General features: G+C 46.0%; 1 protein-coding gene and 1 pseudogene across 2 annotated transcripts; one reads left to right on the top strand and one right to left on the bottom strand.

Moving 5' to 3' along the window:
• The first annotated feature begins 6,381 nt into the window (after positions 1 to 6,381).
• Positions 6,382 to 18,901, top strand: LOC123131739 (histone H3.3). Of its 2 annotated transcripts, none has more exons than XM_044551414.1 (2): positions 6,382 to 6,515; positions 6,634 to 7,207. In XM_044551414.1, the coding sequence occupies exons 1-2, from the start codon at positions 6,441 to 6,443 to the stop codon at positions 6,970 to 6,972; spliced, it is 414 nt and encodes a 137-aa protein (XP_044407349.1). In that variant the 5' UTR covers positions 6,382 to 6,440; the 3' UTR covers positions 6,973 to 7,207. The 2 variants fall into 2 exon arrangements, with proteins under 2 accessions (XP_044407349.1, XP_044407348.1); XM_044551413.1 differs by lacking the exon at positions 6,634 to 7,207 and adding an exon at positions 18,402 to 18,901 and having other exon boundaries at positions 6,441 to 6,515.
• LOC123131738 (histone H3.3-like) lies at positions 12,730 to 17,235 on the bottom strand (annotated as a pseudogene).
• Positions 18,902 to 19,412: the final 511 nt, after the last annotated feature.

The raw sequence follows: 19,412 nt of genomic DNA, 5'->3' as shown, positions 1-19,412 counted from the left end.
CAAGTAGCCACCATGTGCGTCGGTACGAAAAGCGTTGATGGAGCTAGTAGCACGGCGACGGTTCAGCACTAGGTCGTGGCAGTTCAAGCCTCTGTTGTGGTGCAAACATCAGGCCAGCCGCGATCTGAACATTAGCACTAGCGACGAGTTTTGCTCGCATCCTGAGGCCTACCATTCCAAAACTATTCTAAAAACCTCTATGTTCTATCTGAACCATCTAAGGAGCTAGTGAATTCGGGAAAGGGAGAGAACTCAGAGCCAGAAATTAACCACATGGGCCCGCAATATAAATCGCTGCAACTAAGCCACCGCTTGCCCGACAACAGCCTGTTGCTTGTGTACGTGATACTCACACATGTCTTGTCTTAACTATGGTTGTCCTTCCTTTGTGTACTCTTCGGGCTACATGGTTCTTAGCAGTGCAATCTCTTCGCCACCTCCCACACAGTGACACTGAAAGGTGAAGCTGCCAGCGCCACTGCAGTGGGCAAATTAAAACTGTATAATGAGCACAAGTATTATGCAGTCATGCAGAGATAAAAGCGGATGTAACAAACAATTCTAAGATAGGATATATAGACATGTGAATCTCAAACTCTTCGGCCAATCGTACACTCTACTAAGCAGCACAAAAGTAATATGGCTCAGGATGATTGATGGTTTTGAACTGTCTACTTCAGTATTATAGGAACAATGTGAGAATGGAAGGTATCAGGATGCCAAACCACTCCGTGGTTCACAGTATTTCATGACACGTGTGAAGATCTAGCAGACTGATCTGGGCTACGCAAGCAAATCTGCTGGATTATGTTGAATAAGGCAGTAAAATCAAGGGAAAAATTAGCACGCTATAGCAAAATAGCATTGGCCTTAAAATACGCTATCCGCGTGCTATATCGCGCTATTACGTCCTATTAGTGAGATATTGTACATTGATTTATTTAGCGAGACAATTCTCGGCACACTATGGCATGCTATTTTTTGAGTGATTAGAATATTTCAATCTTGGGCTTATGTTCTAAGTACGTGTATGTTGCTATGAAACTAGGTCGAAGCTCTCCTCGACGGTGCCTTCCCATGGTCCTCGACTTGATGTTGGGGATCGCCATGACGCGCCGGCCAGCCATGCTTCTAGGCAGCGCTCATACGCCGAGGCTCTCTTAGCGCCACCCCTTGGAGATCGCTTGGCTCGTAGTGTGGACGGTTGTGTCTTCCCTCTCGCTCCGGTTGAGCAGGATCTCCTTGCTGCTATGCTCTCGGCTAGGCCGGTGGGCATCGATCCATGGCCTAATGATCCTATGCTTGATGAAGCAATGGCGCCTTCCCCTCAGGTTTTGCCTCTGATCCTTGGTCCTAGGGAATGCTCCGCTTGGGGCGATGACATGTGGTTCAGCCATGATGCGTCGTCCGTAGGGAGTGAGGAATATGTTGATCCTATGTGCTTGGAGGCTACTCTTCTGTCGCCACACCATGGAGGCTCCTCCTCGTCTTCTGTGGTGCACTCCCTTGTACGTCTGATGCAGAGTCCAGAGGAGCCGCTCGGTTTCAACGCGCCTGATGTTCTGGTTGAGCCTATGGATGAGGTGTGCAATGTTGTTGCGAAGGTGGCGCAAACTAAAGCTTCACCACTATCTCTGGAGGATTTTCTCAGCAAGGTTACTTGTTCGCTCCCACAACCTCTACTTGGGACCCCAGTGCCTTCGCATGGGGAGAAGAATGGCGGGCGACGGAGCGGGCGTCTGGATAAGAAGAACAAGGCATGCAACATCCCGACATCCAAGCGTGCAGAGTATAGAATGTTGGAGGCTTTTGATGAGTTGCCGGAGGTTAGCAAAGCAGAGGGGCCAGAACAAAAGATGCAAGCATACCTGGACATGTACAAAAAACCGCTCTCACCGCAAGTGATTGACGCGTTGAGCTCTTTGGCGAGGATCACTGGGAAGTCAAAGTTGGACTTGTCAGGATGTTTTCCACCTGATAATGTTAGCACATGGTTCTTTGAGGCCGAGTTAGAAGAGTCTTTCGATATGGATAGTTTCCCTTCGGCGAGTGGCAGTTATTTTGGTTGCACTTGAGCCTGGCCTAACTGCCTTGGGCTTGGGTGCTTTGGTGTCTGGCTCTGATGATGTCCCTTGATGTTGCAGTCGTCTTGTCCTTGTCCCCGTCCCCAAGTTCTAGTGCCTTTTTTCTCGTTTTCTTTTTTACTTTCTTTTTGGGTTTTCTTTCGGTTTTCCCTGATTAGCCGAGAATGTTAGGTTTTCGGGTCCGGTTTTCCTTATAAACTGGACCAACTCTCTTCTTCTCAATGAAATGCAGGAACCCCCTGCCCCTTTCGAGGTGTTCTGAAAAAAAAAAGATATGAGGCCTTCTGGATGTGTATCAACTAGGATGGTGGGCAGCTGCATAAGTAGTGTCAATCAAAAGGTGTTCTAGTGGTGTCAATACACTGTTGTAGCATTGTGCGTTTGTACTTCAAGATCTGCAAACCACCTACATTTTATTATTTGATATGCATGCACAAGGGGAGTTCCATGATACAGATTGCTCTTGACTAAGCTTACAAGAGTTTTCAGCAAACATATTGGCATTGTTCAATGTCTGCATCAAAATTTGGAGCGGTGCTGCCACAAGGGCCAGAGAGCTCACAGGCAATGTTGTCACCTATTTGCGTATCTTCGTACAAAGTTTTCAGCTTAGTACACATGCTCTATATGACTGAAGTTGAGAAGTCACCTACTGCTCAGAATGAACAAGTAAATATGGGCAAGAACCTTTTCTCAATGGGACCCAGGTATTGAGGATACCCAACATATAGTATAGGGTGAAGTTGGCCATATACTGTAATGGTCGACTCCTCGTCCACTTGCCATCAGCCCAAGCAAGAACAGGGCGACCGGTCATTTTCGAGGTCGGCACGGCCTTGCCGCCAGCCTTTGTTGATGTCACGGCGGTCGGCACCACGCCCTTCTTCCCAAGCCACTTCCTCGGCTAGGGTGGCAGCGCCTGGGTCGTCTGAGGCGGCATAGCGCTGACGAGAGTGACCGATGGGGTTGAGGAGGCGGCCTGCGTGGTTTCACTTCTGAATTGCGGGCGGGTGCTTAAAATAAGAGGTTTTGAAAGTTAATCACCAATAAGGTTCAGGCTGGAGTTTGGCTGTTAGGTTTGGCTGTGAGGTCTATTTGACATTAGGCCCAGACTATCAGTATCCATGCATTAACTGGATAGGAGTAGCGACAGTTGTTACCTAGACGGTGGCTTCAGACTTATTATTGTATTTCTTTGTAAGGTTTTTATGAATAATTAATAAAGTGGCTGAATGCATCGCCCAGATGCAGAGGCCGGAGGTCTTGCTCCTTTTCTAAAAAAAAAATTCAGGCTAGAGTTGCCGGACAAACTCAAAACTTCAATTACTTTGGAACGGGTGTGCCATGGACGAGACTCTCAACAGCCTCTAGCTATGAGTGCAATGATACGTTGACCGCTTCTAAATGAAAAGTTAACTAACATAGAACGTTCAATAGATGATGGACGCTGATAACTGGCGATCGTTCCCCCGGGTGATCCCAGTACGAACGATTTCTTCCCTGGGAACGATTCGTCGAGGGAACGAAATCGTTCGTTAGGAATAACCCTCCCAGCGAACCCCTCGCTTTCCATGCACGTCTGAGTAGCCCAGTTAGGCCAAAATAAAGCCCAATTTTCGCCACAACTTAAAAACTGACATGGGCATGAACTTTTTATTTATTTTTGCGAAAAGATATGGACATCGTCTTAATGCTCGGAACAACACAAAAAATGCCATGATGTACATGGTAAAAATGGTGCCACGTTCAAATTTATCAGGTGTTGTACATCCCCCCGAAAGACAAATTACAAAAAAAATATAAATTAATTAACAATCTAAATTTAGAAGAAAAAAATATGTACTGCCATCTCACTCTGAATTATTGAAAACAGAAAAAGAAACTTTGAAAAACTGCCATGTGACCATCTATATGTATAGCGGAATAAAGTGCCGTGGTGCTAGTTCAAATTTCAACTACAACCAGGGCACTTTAGATCGGAGGAGTAAAAAATAACTGAACGCCTGAACAAAAATTTCCAAATATTGTAAATTTAAGAAATTCCAAATAAAAATAAATGTACCATCATATGGTGAAAAAATGCCATCCTCTTTATAATAAAAATGACATGCTCTTTAAATAAAAAGTTTCACGATTCTACAAAAAAAATTGACATCCTTTTATAATAAAAATACCATGCTCTTAAATTAAAAGATGACATGCTCTATAAGATAAATTCATGTTAATTATAGTAGAAATTTCATCATCTGCAAAAAAGTGTGATGCCCTTTAAAATAAAAGATTCCATTCTCTACAGGAAAATGCAATAATCTTTAAAATAAAAATATCATGCTCTTAATAAAAAATGTCATGCTCACTAAAATTTAAATGCCATGCTGTTAAAAACAACCATGTTCTTACTTAAGAAAAAGTGACATGCTACCCACAAAAAAAAACTACCATATACTATCTAAAAAAGAAATGTGTTGATTTGTTTAATATAATTGGCATGATTTGAACAATAAGAACCGACATTACACCAAGAAACTAATCTACCAATGCCTAACTAATGAAATTGATATGCACCTAGAACAACTTAGGCTAAGAAAAATGCCACGCAGAATGAACACTTTTGTCAAAGAAAAAAACACAAAAACTGTGCCATATTCTATAACATTAGTTTATATGCCATGTCCGTCGAACATTTTGTTCTTAGAAAACAAAATATGATCTAGATAAAATTTTCCAACAGAAATATCATGATCAACATAACAATGCAAGTGCAAAATCTACAGAAATATTCAACAATTTGGATATGTTTCTACTCAAATGTCATATTTTATTTAGAAGAATACCATATGCAAAAATAGTGGTGTGAGTGCCAAGTTATCCAAAAATGTGTTCTGTCAAAAATTGCCATGCACCAAGAAACAAAACATTTGAAAAAAAGCAAAAAATATATCAGAAAAATGCGGTGACACTTTTTGATAATTTTGCCATGTTCCAGTTGACATTTGGAGTAACTAGTAAAACAAATACAAAAATGACATATATATCCAACACACACGCACACACACACACAAGAGTGCCATGCTACCTATAGTAAAACTACCATGGTCTAGTTGATGAAAAAGCCATGGTCTTAATTAATAAAAATGGCATATTACCTACAAATAGACTACCATGGTCTAACTATTAAAATTTCCCACGCTCTAATCATAAAAAAATGCCATGGTCTAAATAATAATTGAAGTGTCGTGATATGTACCATGAAACTAGCCTGGTATGGTTAATAAACTTACGAGTGTTTAAATAATAAAAAATTAATTCTACTTACAATATCTAGTTCATGGCAAAAGATCTCTGAATTTGCCACCGCTATGGAAAGGAAACGATCTCTAATTCATGGTAAAAGTGTAGAAAAACAATTTTATGGAAAGTTTAGAATTTTTTTGTTCTACAAATTGATGGAAAATTCACACAGAACATAGTACATTGACACGGCAATTATTTTGCAAAATTTCCACCAAACAAATGCATAATTTGCCATTCAAAACACAAAAAAGTAACTATATGAGCACAACGAGAGACTTGCTAGTAAACTATGCATGGGCACAACAAAGTTGATTTCAGTCATTCATGCATTTATTTCGAATGGCAAATTGCATGATTCAGAATTGACATGGGCACAACAAAGTTGAGTTCAGATCTGTACAGATCTAAAGCTGCAATGACTAGTCAGAAAGATACATGGGCACATCAAAGCTGAATTGGGGCAAATGTAGTGCTAGGGAATTGCAATATTGCATCATTCAGAAGTGACAGAGCAGCCATGAGAATGAGCGCGTGCCTGTTTCCACTTGACGACATGAAGGAGACCACAACACTTGAAAGCCACCCCTGCCCCCAAGACAAAGCACCGAAGGCTCGCGGGGAGATCTCGCTCTCGCGTTCCAGACGCCCATCACAAAGCGCCCAAAGCACATCATCCGCGAGGACAGCCGAGGATCGGCGGGGAACCGATGTTCCTCCAAGATTCATGCTGCGTGATCCGGTGACTATGAAGTACTCACTCCGCTGCAAAAACGTCCTTGTGAACGTCAGCCAGATAGTAGTATTTCCGTAGACAAGTGCCAGATCAAACCACCAGGTCATCGATCCGTGTCTTGACGCTCCCACACCAATCAGCGAGGAGCACGTGGATCACTGAGGGCAATCCCGAAGCCCTAATTTTCCCCCGAACGGTCGCAGGAAACCGAGTCGGTCACGTTTCGCCTGTGTCCCCGCACCTATATAGGTGGCCGCCGCACGCCTCCCCACCCCACGTCCCAGCCGTTCGAGTTCCTAGCAAATCCCGCAGCGCAAGCGACCAAGGAGATGGCGCGTACGAAGCAGACCGCTCGCAAGTCCACCGGCGGCAAGGCCCCCCGCAAGCAGCTCGCCACCACCATCGTGCGTCTCGCCTCCTCCCCTCTCCCCTTCTTCCCCTCTTCCGATCAGTTGTTGTTTCGCTCTTCCGATCAGTTGCTGTTTCGCTGACGATCAACGTGTGTTGCCGTTTTCTTTTCAGGCGGCGAGGAAGTCGGCCCCGACCACTGGCGGCGTGAAGAAGCCCCACCGCTTCAGGCCCGGCACGGTGGCGCTGAGAGAGATCCGCAAGTATCAGAAGAGCACGGATCTGCTCATCCGCAAGCTGCCGTTCCAGCGTCTGGTGCGGGAGATCGCGCAGGATTTCAAGACGGACCTGCGCTTCCAGAGCCATGCCGTGCTGGCGCTTCAGGAGGCCGCCGAGGCATATCTCGTCGGGCTCTTCGAGGACACCAATCTCTGCGCCATCCACGCCAAGCGTGTCACCATCATGCCCAAGGACATCCAGCTCGCCCGCCGCATTCGTGGTGAACGCGCCTAAAACCCTAGATGGGACATCATCGTGCCCTTTGTGGCAAGATAGCTAGTTGATTCGCTTCTGGTTTTTAGATATGCCACTGGATCGTTATAAGTGACTTTTATTTCTTTGTAAAAAGATCTGGTCAGTTATCATATTAGTATAAAACATATAGTATTTGCGTTAAATGTGAAACAAATGCTTTATTGGCCATTATGGATATCAGTACTGAGCAATTGTGAAATAGTGCTTTCTGTTCTTTGATGCTGTCGTTAGTTTTTCTGCTTTGCTTTGTAACTGGGTGTTGTCTGGTCAATGAAGGATTGTTGTCGGGGCCTCTGGGGATTTTAGGGTGTTGTGATAATGTGAATTCCACTTTTACCCTAGCTTTGCGTTTATTTATAATAATTAGGCTTAGTTCTGTCAACCCCCCCCCCCCCCCCCCCCCCCCCACACACACACACTCCTCCTCCCCCCCGGTCAATACCCCGTTGGTCTGCAGGGGATTACTAGAGTTTTTAATTTCGGCCATCTCTTTTGGTAAAAAAATCGGCCCAAGTTAAGTTATTTTGCCCGGCCCAACGTCAGGAAGGTTGTTATTATGGTTGGGCAAAACCATCAATTCAACTCCCTAACCCTAAACATATCATTTCCTCTGCTGCACAAAGGGCACAACGCACACGAGCTCCACCGGCTAAGGCGCTCCATCTCGATGGTACACGACTGTTCACCTGTTGCCTTCCCATGCCCAGCTCATGAGCGTGTGAACGCGCATCTTCCGTCGCGGGCCGCCTCACACCTCCTCCACCCCATCCAGTTGCTTCTCTAACCACGGCATGGTGCTTGAGAGCTGCGGCAGTGAGCATTATGTTGGACTGATGCACAGGGCAGTTATTTTTTTTTGTTGCTCTATTCAAATTTATGTCAAATGTTGGCCAAATTTCGATCAAATTTTGGTCAATTTTTGTTAAAAAATTCAATTTTTTTGCAATTTCATCCAAAATTTTGCCAAAATTTTGGAAATGGCCGAAATTCGGCCATGCCATTCAGGCCGAAAAAACGCAAACCCAACTAGGATAGAAACCCTGTCTAGTCCCCGCATACCCCATGGTTTTTGACGGGGAAAAGACCTGTCCTCCGTATGTGTGGAATTAATCCCACCGTTGTTGCCGGGGATGCCAATGCTACTGGGAATGGGTGACAGGGCGGGATCAACCCAACCACCTCTTGCCCAGGCCATGCTAGGAGATCAAATCCCTAGTAACCGAACATGGCATTAGCTGAAATTTTTAATTTTACTAAATTTAACAGAACTTGTGACACAAATTACCGTCTTTCATTTATTTTTCTATTTTTCGGTATGAGTGCACCACTTCATCTAGCTACCATCCCGCTGCTGCTGCTATCGCCATCCTACAACTTATACTGCCTTACCCGTTCCTTCTCCTTCCCACCCTGGCGAAGCAGGCTACCACAATTGTTGCGTTGTAGCGTGGGGTTGGCTTGAACCGGATCTGGGCTGCGGTGAACACAACCAACCTCGTCAAGCTCAGTGGTAGCTAGTCATCATAAAAGTGCAACCACGTCAGGCGCACAGTAGCCATATCCAGCAATTTGAAGCTAACTTATATGACCATAGTTTTTTTTTGACAATCATCGATACGACCCTGAATTGTGTAGATGGGGAGTCGGCGAGGGTCTTGGGAGATCCGGAGTAAATAGAATAAAACTACCACAATTTGAGCTAGGGTTCCAAAAAATTACCATTTTTGAAACGTTCCTAAAACCTACCACAAAGTTGGTTTTGATTTAAAAATGACCATTTTGCACTGATGATTGCTGCTTACTTTTAAGGAAATGCTATCTACCAAACGTCAATTGGGAGGGGGATGGAAAGTGAACGCACGTTCTTGATAGTTTAGTTGCATCCGGAGATGAAACGGTCGTAGTCTTCAGAAGAAAAATGCCCTTCTATGAAGAATATGCCATGTGTTTCTAAAGAAACTACCAAGCCGTATAATTAAACTTGCCATCTAAAACATTCGTAAATTTCATCTCTCCATTCAAACGTTCGCCCGCTAAGAGGGTCCGAATTTTGATCGTGATTATGACAGATCAGGTCTACTCGTCAGGTCTGACGTGTCATAAAGTCAACACTGTAGCTTTGAAACTTATGACAGGTGGGTCCCATGTGTCAGCCTTTTTATAGTAACGCTGCAAATATTTTCAGAAAGAAATCAGGTCACTGAGTTTTTTATTAGGTACCTGCAAATATTTTTAGTAAGCAATCGGGTCACTACAAGTTATCTAAAAAAGCAATCCGGCCATGCATCATCGGCTGGTGCCTTCGTCGCTGCCGCGCGCGGTCTCCTGCATGCCAACATCCCATGCTTTTGCATGATTTAGGACACATGCAAGCAAGAGTACAATTGGAATCAATAGTTAGTTTATGTCACCTTCTCGCGCGCCTTTGGATTCACCGATTGGTTGGTGTGACCGCGTGGGTGTTGAAATATGAGGTGTCCTTAGGACCATCTAATAATTTTAGAGAAATCTCTAAGGACCAATATAGGTGTTATGATCAGGGGTGTGGTGGGAAGTTTAGTACCACCTTGTTAGTGGAGGAAGTGTTGGATCTTCATATAAGGAATTCTCTTCCACATATTTTTAGGGTTTGAGAAGACAAGTAGATCACGTGTGCTCCTCCTCTGCTGCCTACGTCGTATACGTCATATTTAATGAATTAGACAAGCCAAGGTTAGGCATATGTCACTCCCGCGCTTGCACTTAATGTTTGCCAGTTAGGAATAGAGAGTCCTTAATAGACGAGTCACTGTCTGATATGTCAGATTGTTGGTTGTTGCCGACTCGGACGTGGGCCATGTCTCTCCACATGGTTGCCAATATATTATAGGCGTTGGCCAACCCTAGCTACCACAACAAACAAATCACATTTGCGCTGCCTGCACGCACGCCGCCTACTGTTGATCCTCTCATTGTTGTTGTTGCCCGCGATTCCATCCCATCCACCACGTGCACAGCTATAAGGGAGAGCAGGCCCCCGGAAGCCCGCCTCTTGAGATATTGTCTGAGAGAAGGGCTATTAGGTTTCTAGGGAGCGTCTCCTACGTAACTGATCGCCACCATTCACTTCATCTACGTCCGCGTCACCTTTGTCATCACAATGTCTACTGGAACCGGGAGACTTGCCGCCGATAATTTTTCTAAAGCACAAAGTTCCTCGAACTCAGGTGGAGGAAATGTGCACATTAAGATTAGGCTGTGTACATGTGTTGATCAGAATGGGGCTGCCCGGCTAGTGAGAATCACCTCACGGAGGAACTCCTTAGGCGACCTCCTTGATATCACAATGCTGAGGACAACTGGCATCGGCACTCGGCAGTCTTGCCGTCTCGAGCTTGGGAATAGTAAAAGTGAATGATTGAACTAATGTGATTCTCATTGATTATGGACTATTGATTGTTGGGGAACGTATTATTTCAAAAAAATTGCCTACGATCTTGCAAGATCTATCTAGGAGAAGCATAGCAATGAGGGGGGAGAGTGTGTACCCTCGTAGACCGAAAGCGGAAGCGTTTAGTAATGTTGTTGATGTAGTCGAACGTCTTTGCGATCCAGCCGATCCAAGTACCGAACGCATGGCACCTCCGCGATCTGCACATGTTCAGTTCGGTGACATCCCTCGAACTCTTGATCCAGCTAAGGCCGATGGAGAGTTTCGTCAGCACGACGGCGTAGTGACAGTGATGATGAAGTTACCGACGCAGGGCTTCGCCTAAGCACTACGACAATATGACAGAGGTGGAAAATTATGGAGAGGGGCACCGCACACGGCTAAAGATCAACTTGTGTGTCTTTGGGGTGCCCCCTACCTCCGTATATAAAGGAGGGAGAGGGAGAGGCTGCCGGCCCTAGGGGGGGCGCCAAGGTGTGGAGTCCTACCAAGACTCCCTAGTCCTAGTATGATTCCACCTCCCACACGGAGTAGGAAAGGGGGAAGGGAGAAGGAGAAGGAAAGGGGGGGGGGGCTTTCCTAGTCCTAATAGGCCTCCTGCCCAAGGGGCGCACCAGCCCCTTGTGGGCTGGTGTGCTTCCCTCTTATGGCCCGTAAAGCCCATAACTTGTCCCGAGGGGTTCCGGTAACCTCCCGGTACTCCAGAAAAATGCCCGAACCAATCGGAACCATTCCGATGTCCAAATGCAGCCTTCCAATATATTAATCTTTATCTCTTGACCATTTTGAGACTCCTCGTCATGTCTGTGATCTCATCCGGGACTCCGAACAAACTTCGGTTCATCAAATCATATAACTCATAATACAAATCGTCATCAAACGTTAAGCGTGCGGACCCTATGGGTTCGAGAACTATGTAGACATGACCGAGACACATCTCCGGTCAATAAACAATAGCGAAACCAGGATGCTCATATTGGCTCCAACATATTCTGCGAAGATCTTTATCGGTCAAACCGCATAACAACATACGTTGTTCCCTTTGTCATCGGTATGTTACTTGCCCGAGATTCGATCGTCGGTATCATCATACCTAGTTCAATCTCATTACCTGCAAGTCTCTTTACTCGTTCCGTAATGCATCATCCCGTAACTAACTCATTAGTCACATTGCTTGCAAGGCTTATAGTGATGAGCATTACCGAGAGGGCCCAGAGATACCTCTCCGATACACGGAGTGACAAATCCTAATCTCGATCTATGCCAACTCAACAAACACCATCGGAGACACCTGTAGAGCATCTTTATAATCACCCAATTACGTTGTGACGTTTGATCGCACACAGGGTGTTCGTCCGGTATTTGGGAGTTGCATAATCTCATAGTCTGAGGAACATGTATAAGTCATGAAGAAAGCAATAGCAATAAACTAAACGATTATAGTGCTAAGCTAACAGATGGGTCTTGCCCATCATATCATTCTCTAATGAGTCTGAACGAGCTCCACTCCCACCTCCGCTCTTCCAAGCCTAGCAGGGTTCGGGGTGCCTCTTGGCTACAAATTGGGGTTCGGGGTGAGAAGCCCACTGGTGGTTCCGATGGTGGCTCAAAGCCCGTAGCTCTGATGGTCTCCGGAGTGTCTAGATGCAGGGCGGTGGCCTTGGTGGTGGGAGTTGTGGGTTCGTGGGCAGAGCTCGTAGCTCGGGCACTGACAGGCTCCTTCATGGTGGCCCTGCGTCCTTCGCATTACTCCGGGTGAAAACCTTGATTCAGTGGATCGGGCGGTGGTGTCTCTCCGGTGTCGCACCGCTCTGGAGTACTTGCGCACAGTGGAGCGCTCCTTAGTTCTTTAGCTATGCTCTTTTGTCTTTGGGATCTTTGGAGTGGTGTTGCTGATCGTCAGCTCCCTTGTATCTGCCTTGGACGTGTGTGTGCTGTTGGGTGTATGTTGTATGTCATTGGTTGCTTTGTATATCAGTCTAGTTTTGGAGTTTGTATTGGGCAATAGAAGTTAGAAAATGAAGTAGTTTGTACTAAACGATACATGCGTAATAGACAAGGATTCATGTATAAGAATGGTAGCAAGAATGACGATCCATCAAAGAAAAGGCGTAAGAACTCAGACACAAGGCGCAAGAACTCATGGAATATATCCATTTTGGCATGATCACCATTGCGACCATGATCAATGTGTTCCTGAATATCCGAATTACCAACGAACGACGGTTGAAAGAACAGAAGGCAATGATTACGTGATTGCTCCGAACAGATAATGATACCCCAATACAGCAGTTGTTTCACAAACATAACCAAAAGAAAGAGCAGCAAACAATTATTTGTTTTAGACTACATTTGATATTTACAGCGAAATAAAAGTTGCCTATCACGAGGTACTATGCATGGTATATAACACGTCTAGAAACCAGAAGCGAATCAACTAGCTTGCTTACAACGAACGGCACGATAATATAGGATCTCACATCAAGGATTCTAGGCACGTTCGCCACGGATGCGGCGGGCGAGCTGGATGTCCTTGGGCATGATGGTGACGCGCTTGGCGTGGATGGCGCACAGGTTGGTGTCCTCGAAGAGCCCGACGAGGTACGCCTCAGCGGCCTCCTGGAGCGCCAGCACGGCGTGGCTCTGGAACCGCAGATCGGTCTTGAAGTCCTGGGCGATCTCCCTCACAAGGCGCTGAAACGGCAGCTTGCGGATGAGCAGGTCCGTGCTCTTCTGGTACTTGCGGATCTCCCTGAGCGCCACCGTGCCGGGCCTGTAGCGGTGGGGCTTCTTCACGCCGCCGGTGGTCGGGGCCGACTTCCTCGCCGCCTGAAAAGAAAACGCCACAATCAAAACCGTCGATCATCAGCGAAACAGCAACGGATCGGAACAGGGGAAGAAGGAGAGAAGAGAGGCGGCGAGACGCACGATGGTGGTGGCGAGCTGCTTGCGGGGGGCCTTGCCGCCGGTGGACTTGCGGGCGGTCTGCTTGGTACGCGCCATCTTCTTCTTCTTCTGCGGTTCCTCCTCGACTTGCGCTGCGGGATTTGTTGGGCGGTTGAACTCGAACGGCTGGGACGAGGGGTGGAGAGGCGTGGGGCAGCAATTTATAGATGAGGGGGGGGGGGGTGGGCTGGGCAAACGTGGACCGAGGCGGTTTCCTGTGAACGTTCGGGAAAAAATGATCCGGGGTTGCCCTCAGTGATCCACGTGCTCGGCGCTGGTTGGTGGGGAGCGACAAGGTGCGGATCGCTGACCTCGCGGTGTGCTCGGGCTCGTAGGGCCTGTTTGGTGCCCAAAAAAAATCGTTTGGTTGCCCATACGAAGTGTTGCCATGTACACGTATGAACGTTAAAGCACAACCTCACTCGTTAGAATTTAGAAAAGTTCGGTCGTTCCTAGCAAGTCAGGTTTAGTCAAGCGTAAAAGAGGAACGATGTACGCCACGTTGTATGGCAGAGTCGACAATAAGATAGCGGGCGAAAAAATATGTCGGTGTCGGGTGGCGTGAAATCGAGTCTCACCCCCTCTTTTGCTGGCTCGTGCCATCAAGGAGTCTTATCTTTCTCTGGCCCAATCCCTTCTAGCGATTAAATTTCTTCTGCAGGTTATTCTTTTTCTGCTTGTTGCCAGCGGTGACTCAGATCTGCAAAAGTTGTGGCGGCGACAGTGACTTAAAGAGCTGTTGGTCCCCTTCCTCTCTATCTCTGTCATGAACATGTCATTGGCTCGAATGGTGGTAAGCGGCATACAACCCCCCCCCCCCCCCCACCAACCCCCACCGCCCACTGTTAGGTCTTAGGTAGGGTATAAGGTCAATTTCACCTTTACTTACTGCAACATCGATTTCACTAGGACAAACTGTTGAAGCTGAAAATCCATGCAACAACACTCATAGTAATGGTTCAGGCAAGAGTCATGTTGATTCACAAGAGAGTCATTCATTGCAATGAAAATCATGTGATCCATTATGGTACAATGTTAGCCAGCAATAGCGATAGGATGTCCAATCTGAAATACATCTACAACAGTAACGATGCAGAGGGTACGAGCATGCTTCGACTGGGAAGTATCTTTAGCCAAGCTTCTGGCCACATTTAGGGACATGGAGTTGCTACAACATAGCATCCACTACTACATCGCCGAATAGCACTAACCTACAAAAATTTATCATCACTTACACACGAGGGGACCGTTTGTGCCTCCGAATCTATGATAAATGATTTATCACATACAGGCCGGTTGATAGGACAGTGATAACGCACAACAGTGACAGGCAATCGACCAACGTTGATTGCCTCGAGGTACCTTATAAAGAGTACATCGCTGACTGTCCTTCCGGCTGAGACCGGGCGTCAATGATGTTTGGTTGGGGGTTGGCTACATAACATGTTGCACTTGTACCAGCCCCTGCTACACTTCTACCACCCCCTACTGAGACTGGTCAATGATCTTTGGTTGGGGACTAGCTACATAACATGTTGCACCTCTACCACCCCCTGTTGCACTACACATACACATGAATACATATTTTTCCATATCATATACCAAACAAGGGTCAGTTTCATAGCTAAAAAGGATCCATATATGCATTTATATATATGGTAAATCAACATTGCACACACATTTGTGCCAGCATGAATGACATAAGGAAAAAGTATATCTTTGTAAACTTATCGGACTCGAGGAATATCATTCCTAATATTTGAAGGTTAGAATTCCTACATATTTCATTAAATCCAATAAAAATTATTATTACGTGACAATAATGACATCAACACAATCTATGTATATCATCCAACAACTATAAAACACAAAAAAACCGTCTTCTTGCTTAGAAGGATATTATTCTAATTTGTCATGGGATCGAGATTTGCCATAAGTGGCTCCTTCACGAAGAAGACGACTTATTGGTTGCAGTTGGCTCTTTGACCCAAGAATATGGCTTGTTGGCAGTAGCTGGCCCTTTGGCCGAAGAAGATGGACCCTTTGGCGGCTGAGTTATAGTTGAAGAGGGCCAGCATAAAATGTGCTATCTGGGTGAATCACTTTATCATTAATGAAACGAGCCAGCCCCTCTCTACTGTAGCCAGCACCTCCCTACTGCGAGCAAAGTTTTTTTGTGCGTCATGTAGGTGCTGCATCAAGGCCATGTTGTTCTTGAAATTATTGGGACCCTTCACTAGGTTGTACTCATGGACCAACTCATACATACTGGCCCACACGTAAAAACAAAACATGACGCTCCCCGAAGGTGTTGCAAATTTGGGAAGTAGTGGCGGAATAGCTTGTAGCAATCTTTGTGACCATAGGCTGCTCCGCCGTTGTGCCTCAAAAATTAGAACGTATAGTTCACCGCGTGCTTGACATCTTTGAGGTCTCGATTGTTTGGTCATTGTCATCTTTGATCCTCAAGGTATCATCGTAAAACAGTTTGTTCCAAGAGGGGATGATAACCACAAGGATTTGGTTAGCTTGAAAGACTAGCGTGTATTTTTATGGAAAATGATGCATGCTTTCTCTATCTGATATACCTACACCCAAGCATGTACTCAGAGATAGAATTTGAGTCTTTTTGGAGTTGGACCCAGGGACAGGTTCCATGAAACCAACGTATGCCTTAATGCTCTTGGCCTCTTTGCATTAGAACAGAGTCTATAGTCTGATCATGATCGCGTGTAGGTTTCTCATGTTACACAAATTCCACAAGTCCGCATACTCAACGTCGAATTTATCTTATCTAGAATCACGATAGAAATGATTTTTCATCCTCTTGGGCCTCACCCCGGTTAATCCTACAAGTCGGCCCATGCAAAAAGATAATAGATAGTTTCATGGATCAAACTCGCGACCAATGAACCAGCCTCAATTGAGCTGCCTCATGCTCATGCGAACAAAGAAGATTTATTTCCTATTAAATATAACCACCTTGCTCCCTTGCACCCTATCCCACCAATTTATATACATCTGTGATCTGAAATCAATAAGCAACCACAAAAATCAATATTGATTGGGAAGGAATTAAGGAAGAAGAAAATCTGTGCGTACAAATATTGATCAGAAAGGAAATAAGTAAAAAAAAGGAAATTTCGAAAAAAAAATAGATCAAATGTGAGATTGAAAAAGGGAAAAAAAAGTAAATCGAGACGCTAAACAACGAGCATGCATGCACCGTGCTGTCTCAGATGAGACTGAAAAAAGGCAAAAACAAAATCTTGATGATGCACATCAGCATCCGCTCAGCTATCTCGATTCAGCTGGATGAAAAAATGACTCACAGAGGACAACAAGAGGAGGCCTGACAGTAGGGAGGACGAAGTCAGTGAGAGAGCCAATGATGGATGGGAACAAACGCTGGAAGCCCAGTGCAAACATTGTTCTCCCTTCCGTCCATCATGAAAACTGTCATGTGCTATTCAGTCAAAATTGATGAAGCTGCATCTCAACGTAGTAAGAATGTATCCTTTCTTTTTGTGTATGTACTTATTGGTTGAGCAAAGGAAGACATAAGACGATGAACTTGAAGATGGGCGTAAAAGGAATTCCATTAACTGTTTCTTTCTATAGAAGTACAAGAAAGAGAGGAATAGAACAACATATTACTACATCAAGTAGGACGAGTATGCTATTATCGTGTAGTGCACTCCCGGGTGAATGGGAGATGATGCACATGAGACCTAATGAGCCGGAGCGGTCCAGGAAGGCGGAGGTGTTCCAACGCTGGCTCGAAGAGACTTGGACATGGGCTCGTCCAAGAACGACGATGCCGAGGGCAGCCATCTTGGTGCGCAATACTGGACTATCATGGCCATGTCCGGTTGCACCATGTCTTCGACCAAGCGAGGTAGCAGGAAACTTCCGGGGGGGGGGGGGGGGGGGGGGGGGTTACCACACATATTCTTTTGCTCATAGTTCTTTTGCATTATGATATTGGTAGAAAAATGTTCCTATTTGGCACAACTAATTAACCGAGGATCATTGTGGGGGATATTCATTTTCGGTCGAACATGAGAAAGTAGTAAGGAGATATTCCTTTATAATATTGTTTCAAATTTACTTTGCACACGTTGCAACACTAGAATTCTTTTCCTAGTGGTTCTTTTACATTATTTGGGCATGTTGCAAACACAAGCATTTCAAAATTCACATACATAACATGCGTGCTCTTTCGGTCTCAATCTCTTCCGGATGCCTCTCTCTCCAAGTAAAGTCGTCGTTTGCCGCCATTCCCGACCGACGCACCCCCCCCCCCCCCACCCCCCAAATGCTATTCATCATTGTAAATCGGTCCTTTAATTCTCCGTCGGATCCTCTTGCCTTCTCCGTACGCGTCCTTGCGGTTAAACCTATTTGCTTGGGTTTCCGGCGCGGTGTGGTCCTGGATGCCGTCGCGGCTTCTCCAGCTGGACTACCTCAACTCCATCCATATGCGGTTTAGATCATGCTTATTGCGGTATGAACTGTGATTTTTTTTTTCTCACCCATTGCAACGCACGGGTATATATTTGCTAGTGCCAAAATAAAAGGCCAACGGACTTGGTGTGTTCAAAAAGATAATAAGAGCCCAATTACACCACCGCCAGGTCACCGATCCGCACATTGTCGCTCCATGACGAACCAGCGCCGAGCATGTGGATCACCGAGGCCATCCCGGAACCCTTTTTCCTCCCGAGCGGTCACAGGAAACCGCCTCGGTCCACGTTTCCCCAGCGCCCCCTCACGTATATAAATTGCCTCCGCAGCCGTCGTCCCGCCGTTCGAGTTTAACCACCCAAATCCCACAGCGCAAGTCGAGGAGGAACCGACCAAGGAGATGGCGCGTACGAAGCAGACCGCTCGCAAGTCCACCGGCGGCAAGGCCCCCCGCAAACAGCTCGCCACCACCATCGTACGTCTCGCCGCCTCCCTTCTCTACTTCCTCCCCTGTTCCGATCTGCTGCTGTTTCGCTGATTATCGATTGTGGCGTTTTCTTTTCAGGCGGCGAGGAAGTCGGCCCCGACCACCGGCGGCGTGAAGAAGCCCCACCGCTACAGGCCCGGCACGGTGGCGCTGAGGGAGATCCGCAAGTACCAGAAGAGCACGGATCTGCTCATCCGCAAGCTGCCCTTCCAGCGCCTGGTGCGGGAGATCGCCCAGGACTTCAAGACGGATCTGCGGTTCCAGAGCCACGCCGTGCTCGCGCTCCAGGAGGCCGCCGAGGCGTACCTCGTCGGGCTGTTCGAGGACACCAACCTCTGCGCCATCCACGCGAAACGCGTCACCATCATGCCTAAGGACATCCAGCTCGCCCGCCGCATCCGTGGCGAACGCGCCTAAAACCCTAGATGGGAGATCATCATGCCGTTTGTGGTAAGCTATGTATTAGTTGATTTGCTTCTGGTTCTTAGCCGTGTCACTCGCTCGTGATAGGGAACTTTTATTTCGTTCTAAATATCTGTCTGGTTATCGTACACTATAGATATACTATTTACAACAAAGACATGTGTCTGCTGCTTACTATTTTGGTTTGCCCTAAATGTGAAACAAATGCTGTATTGACCATTATCGATATTTATTCTTAGCAATTGTGAAACCGTTGCCTTCTCCTATTTGATCCTCTTGTCATTTCCCCTACTTTGCCTTGCAACCTGTGATTCTCCTGGCTTTGGTTCAATGTTGCTGTGGTGCCGTGTGGATTAGAAAAAATAGGTTAACTGGGTTGAGTTGGATTAGTTTAATTTGTGTTGGCTTATCACTTTCGCGGGCCTTCGGGGACATCGCGTTACATGCCTACTATTAATAGGTGAACACACCTGCAAAATGACGGTGTTAAGGTTGTAATAGTGATTGCTCTCTTACCAAAATGGAATTGCTTCGGCCTTATAAAACAAACTTGAAAGCACACAAATTAAATTTGCTTGATCGATGTACATATTTACTGTTCATCCAAATGCTAACTGTGATTAGTATTATCTTGTTAGAGATAGTTGAGAACCGTATAAGTTCACT

The sequence above is a fragment of the Triticum aestivum genome, chromosome 6A, assembly GCF_018294505.1.
Source record: "Triticum aestivum cultivar Chinese Spring chromosome 6A, IWGSC CS RefSeq v2.1, whole genome shotgun sequence".
NCBI classification, from domain to species: domain Eukaryota; kingdom Viridiplantae; phylum Streptophyta; class Magnoliopsida; order Poales; family Poaceae; genus Triticum; species Triticum aestivum.
The sequence above is the reverse complement of the archived record's forward strand: the minus strand, read 5'-3'. Positions and strand labels throughout refer to the sequence as shown.

Coding starts and splice junctions, on each gene's coding strand:
- LOC123131739 (XM_044551413.1), top strand. CDS start 6,441: ATGGCGCGTACGAAGCAGACCGCTCGCAAGTCCACCGGCGGCAAGGCC. Junction 6,516..18,401: donor AGCAGCTCGCCACCACCATC/GTGCGTCTCGCC, acceptor TTTTCTTTTCAG/GCGGCGAGGAAGTCGGCCCC.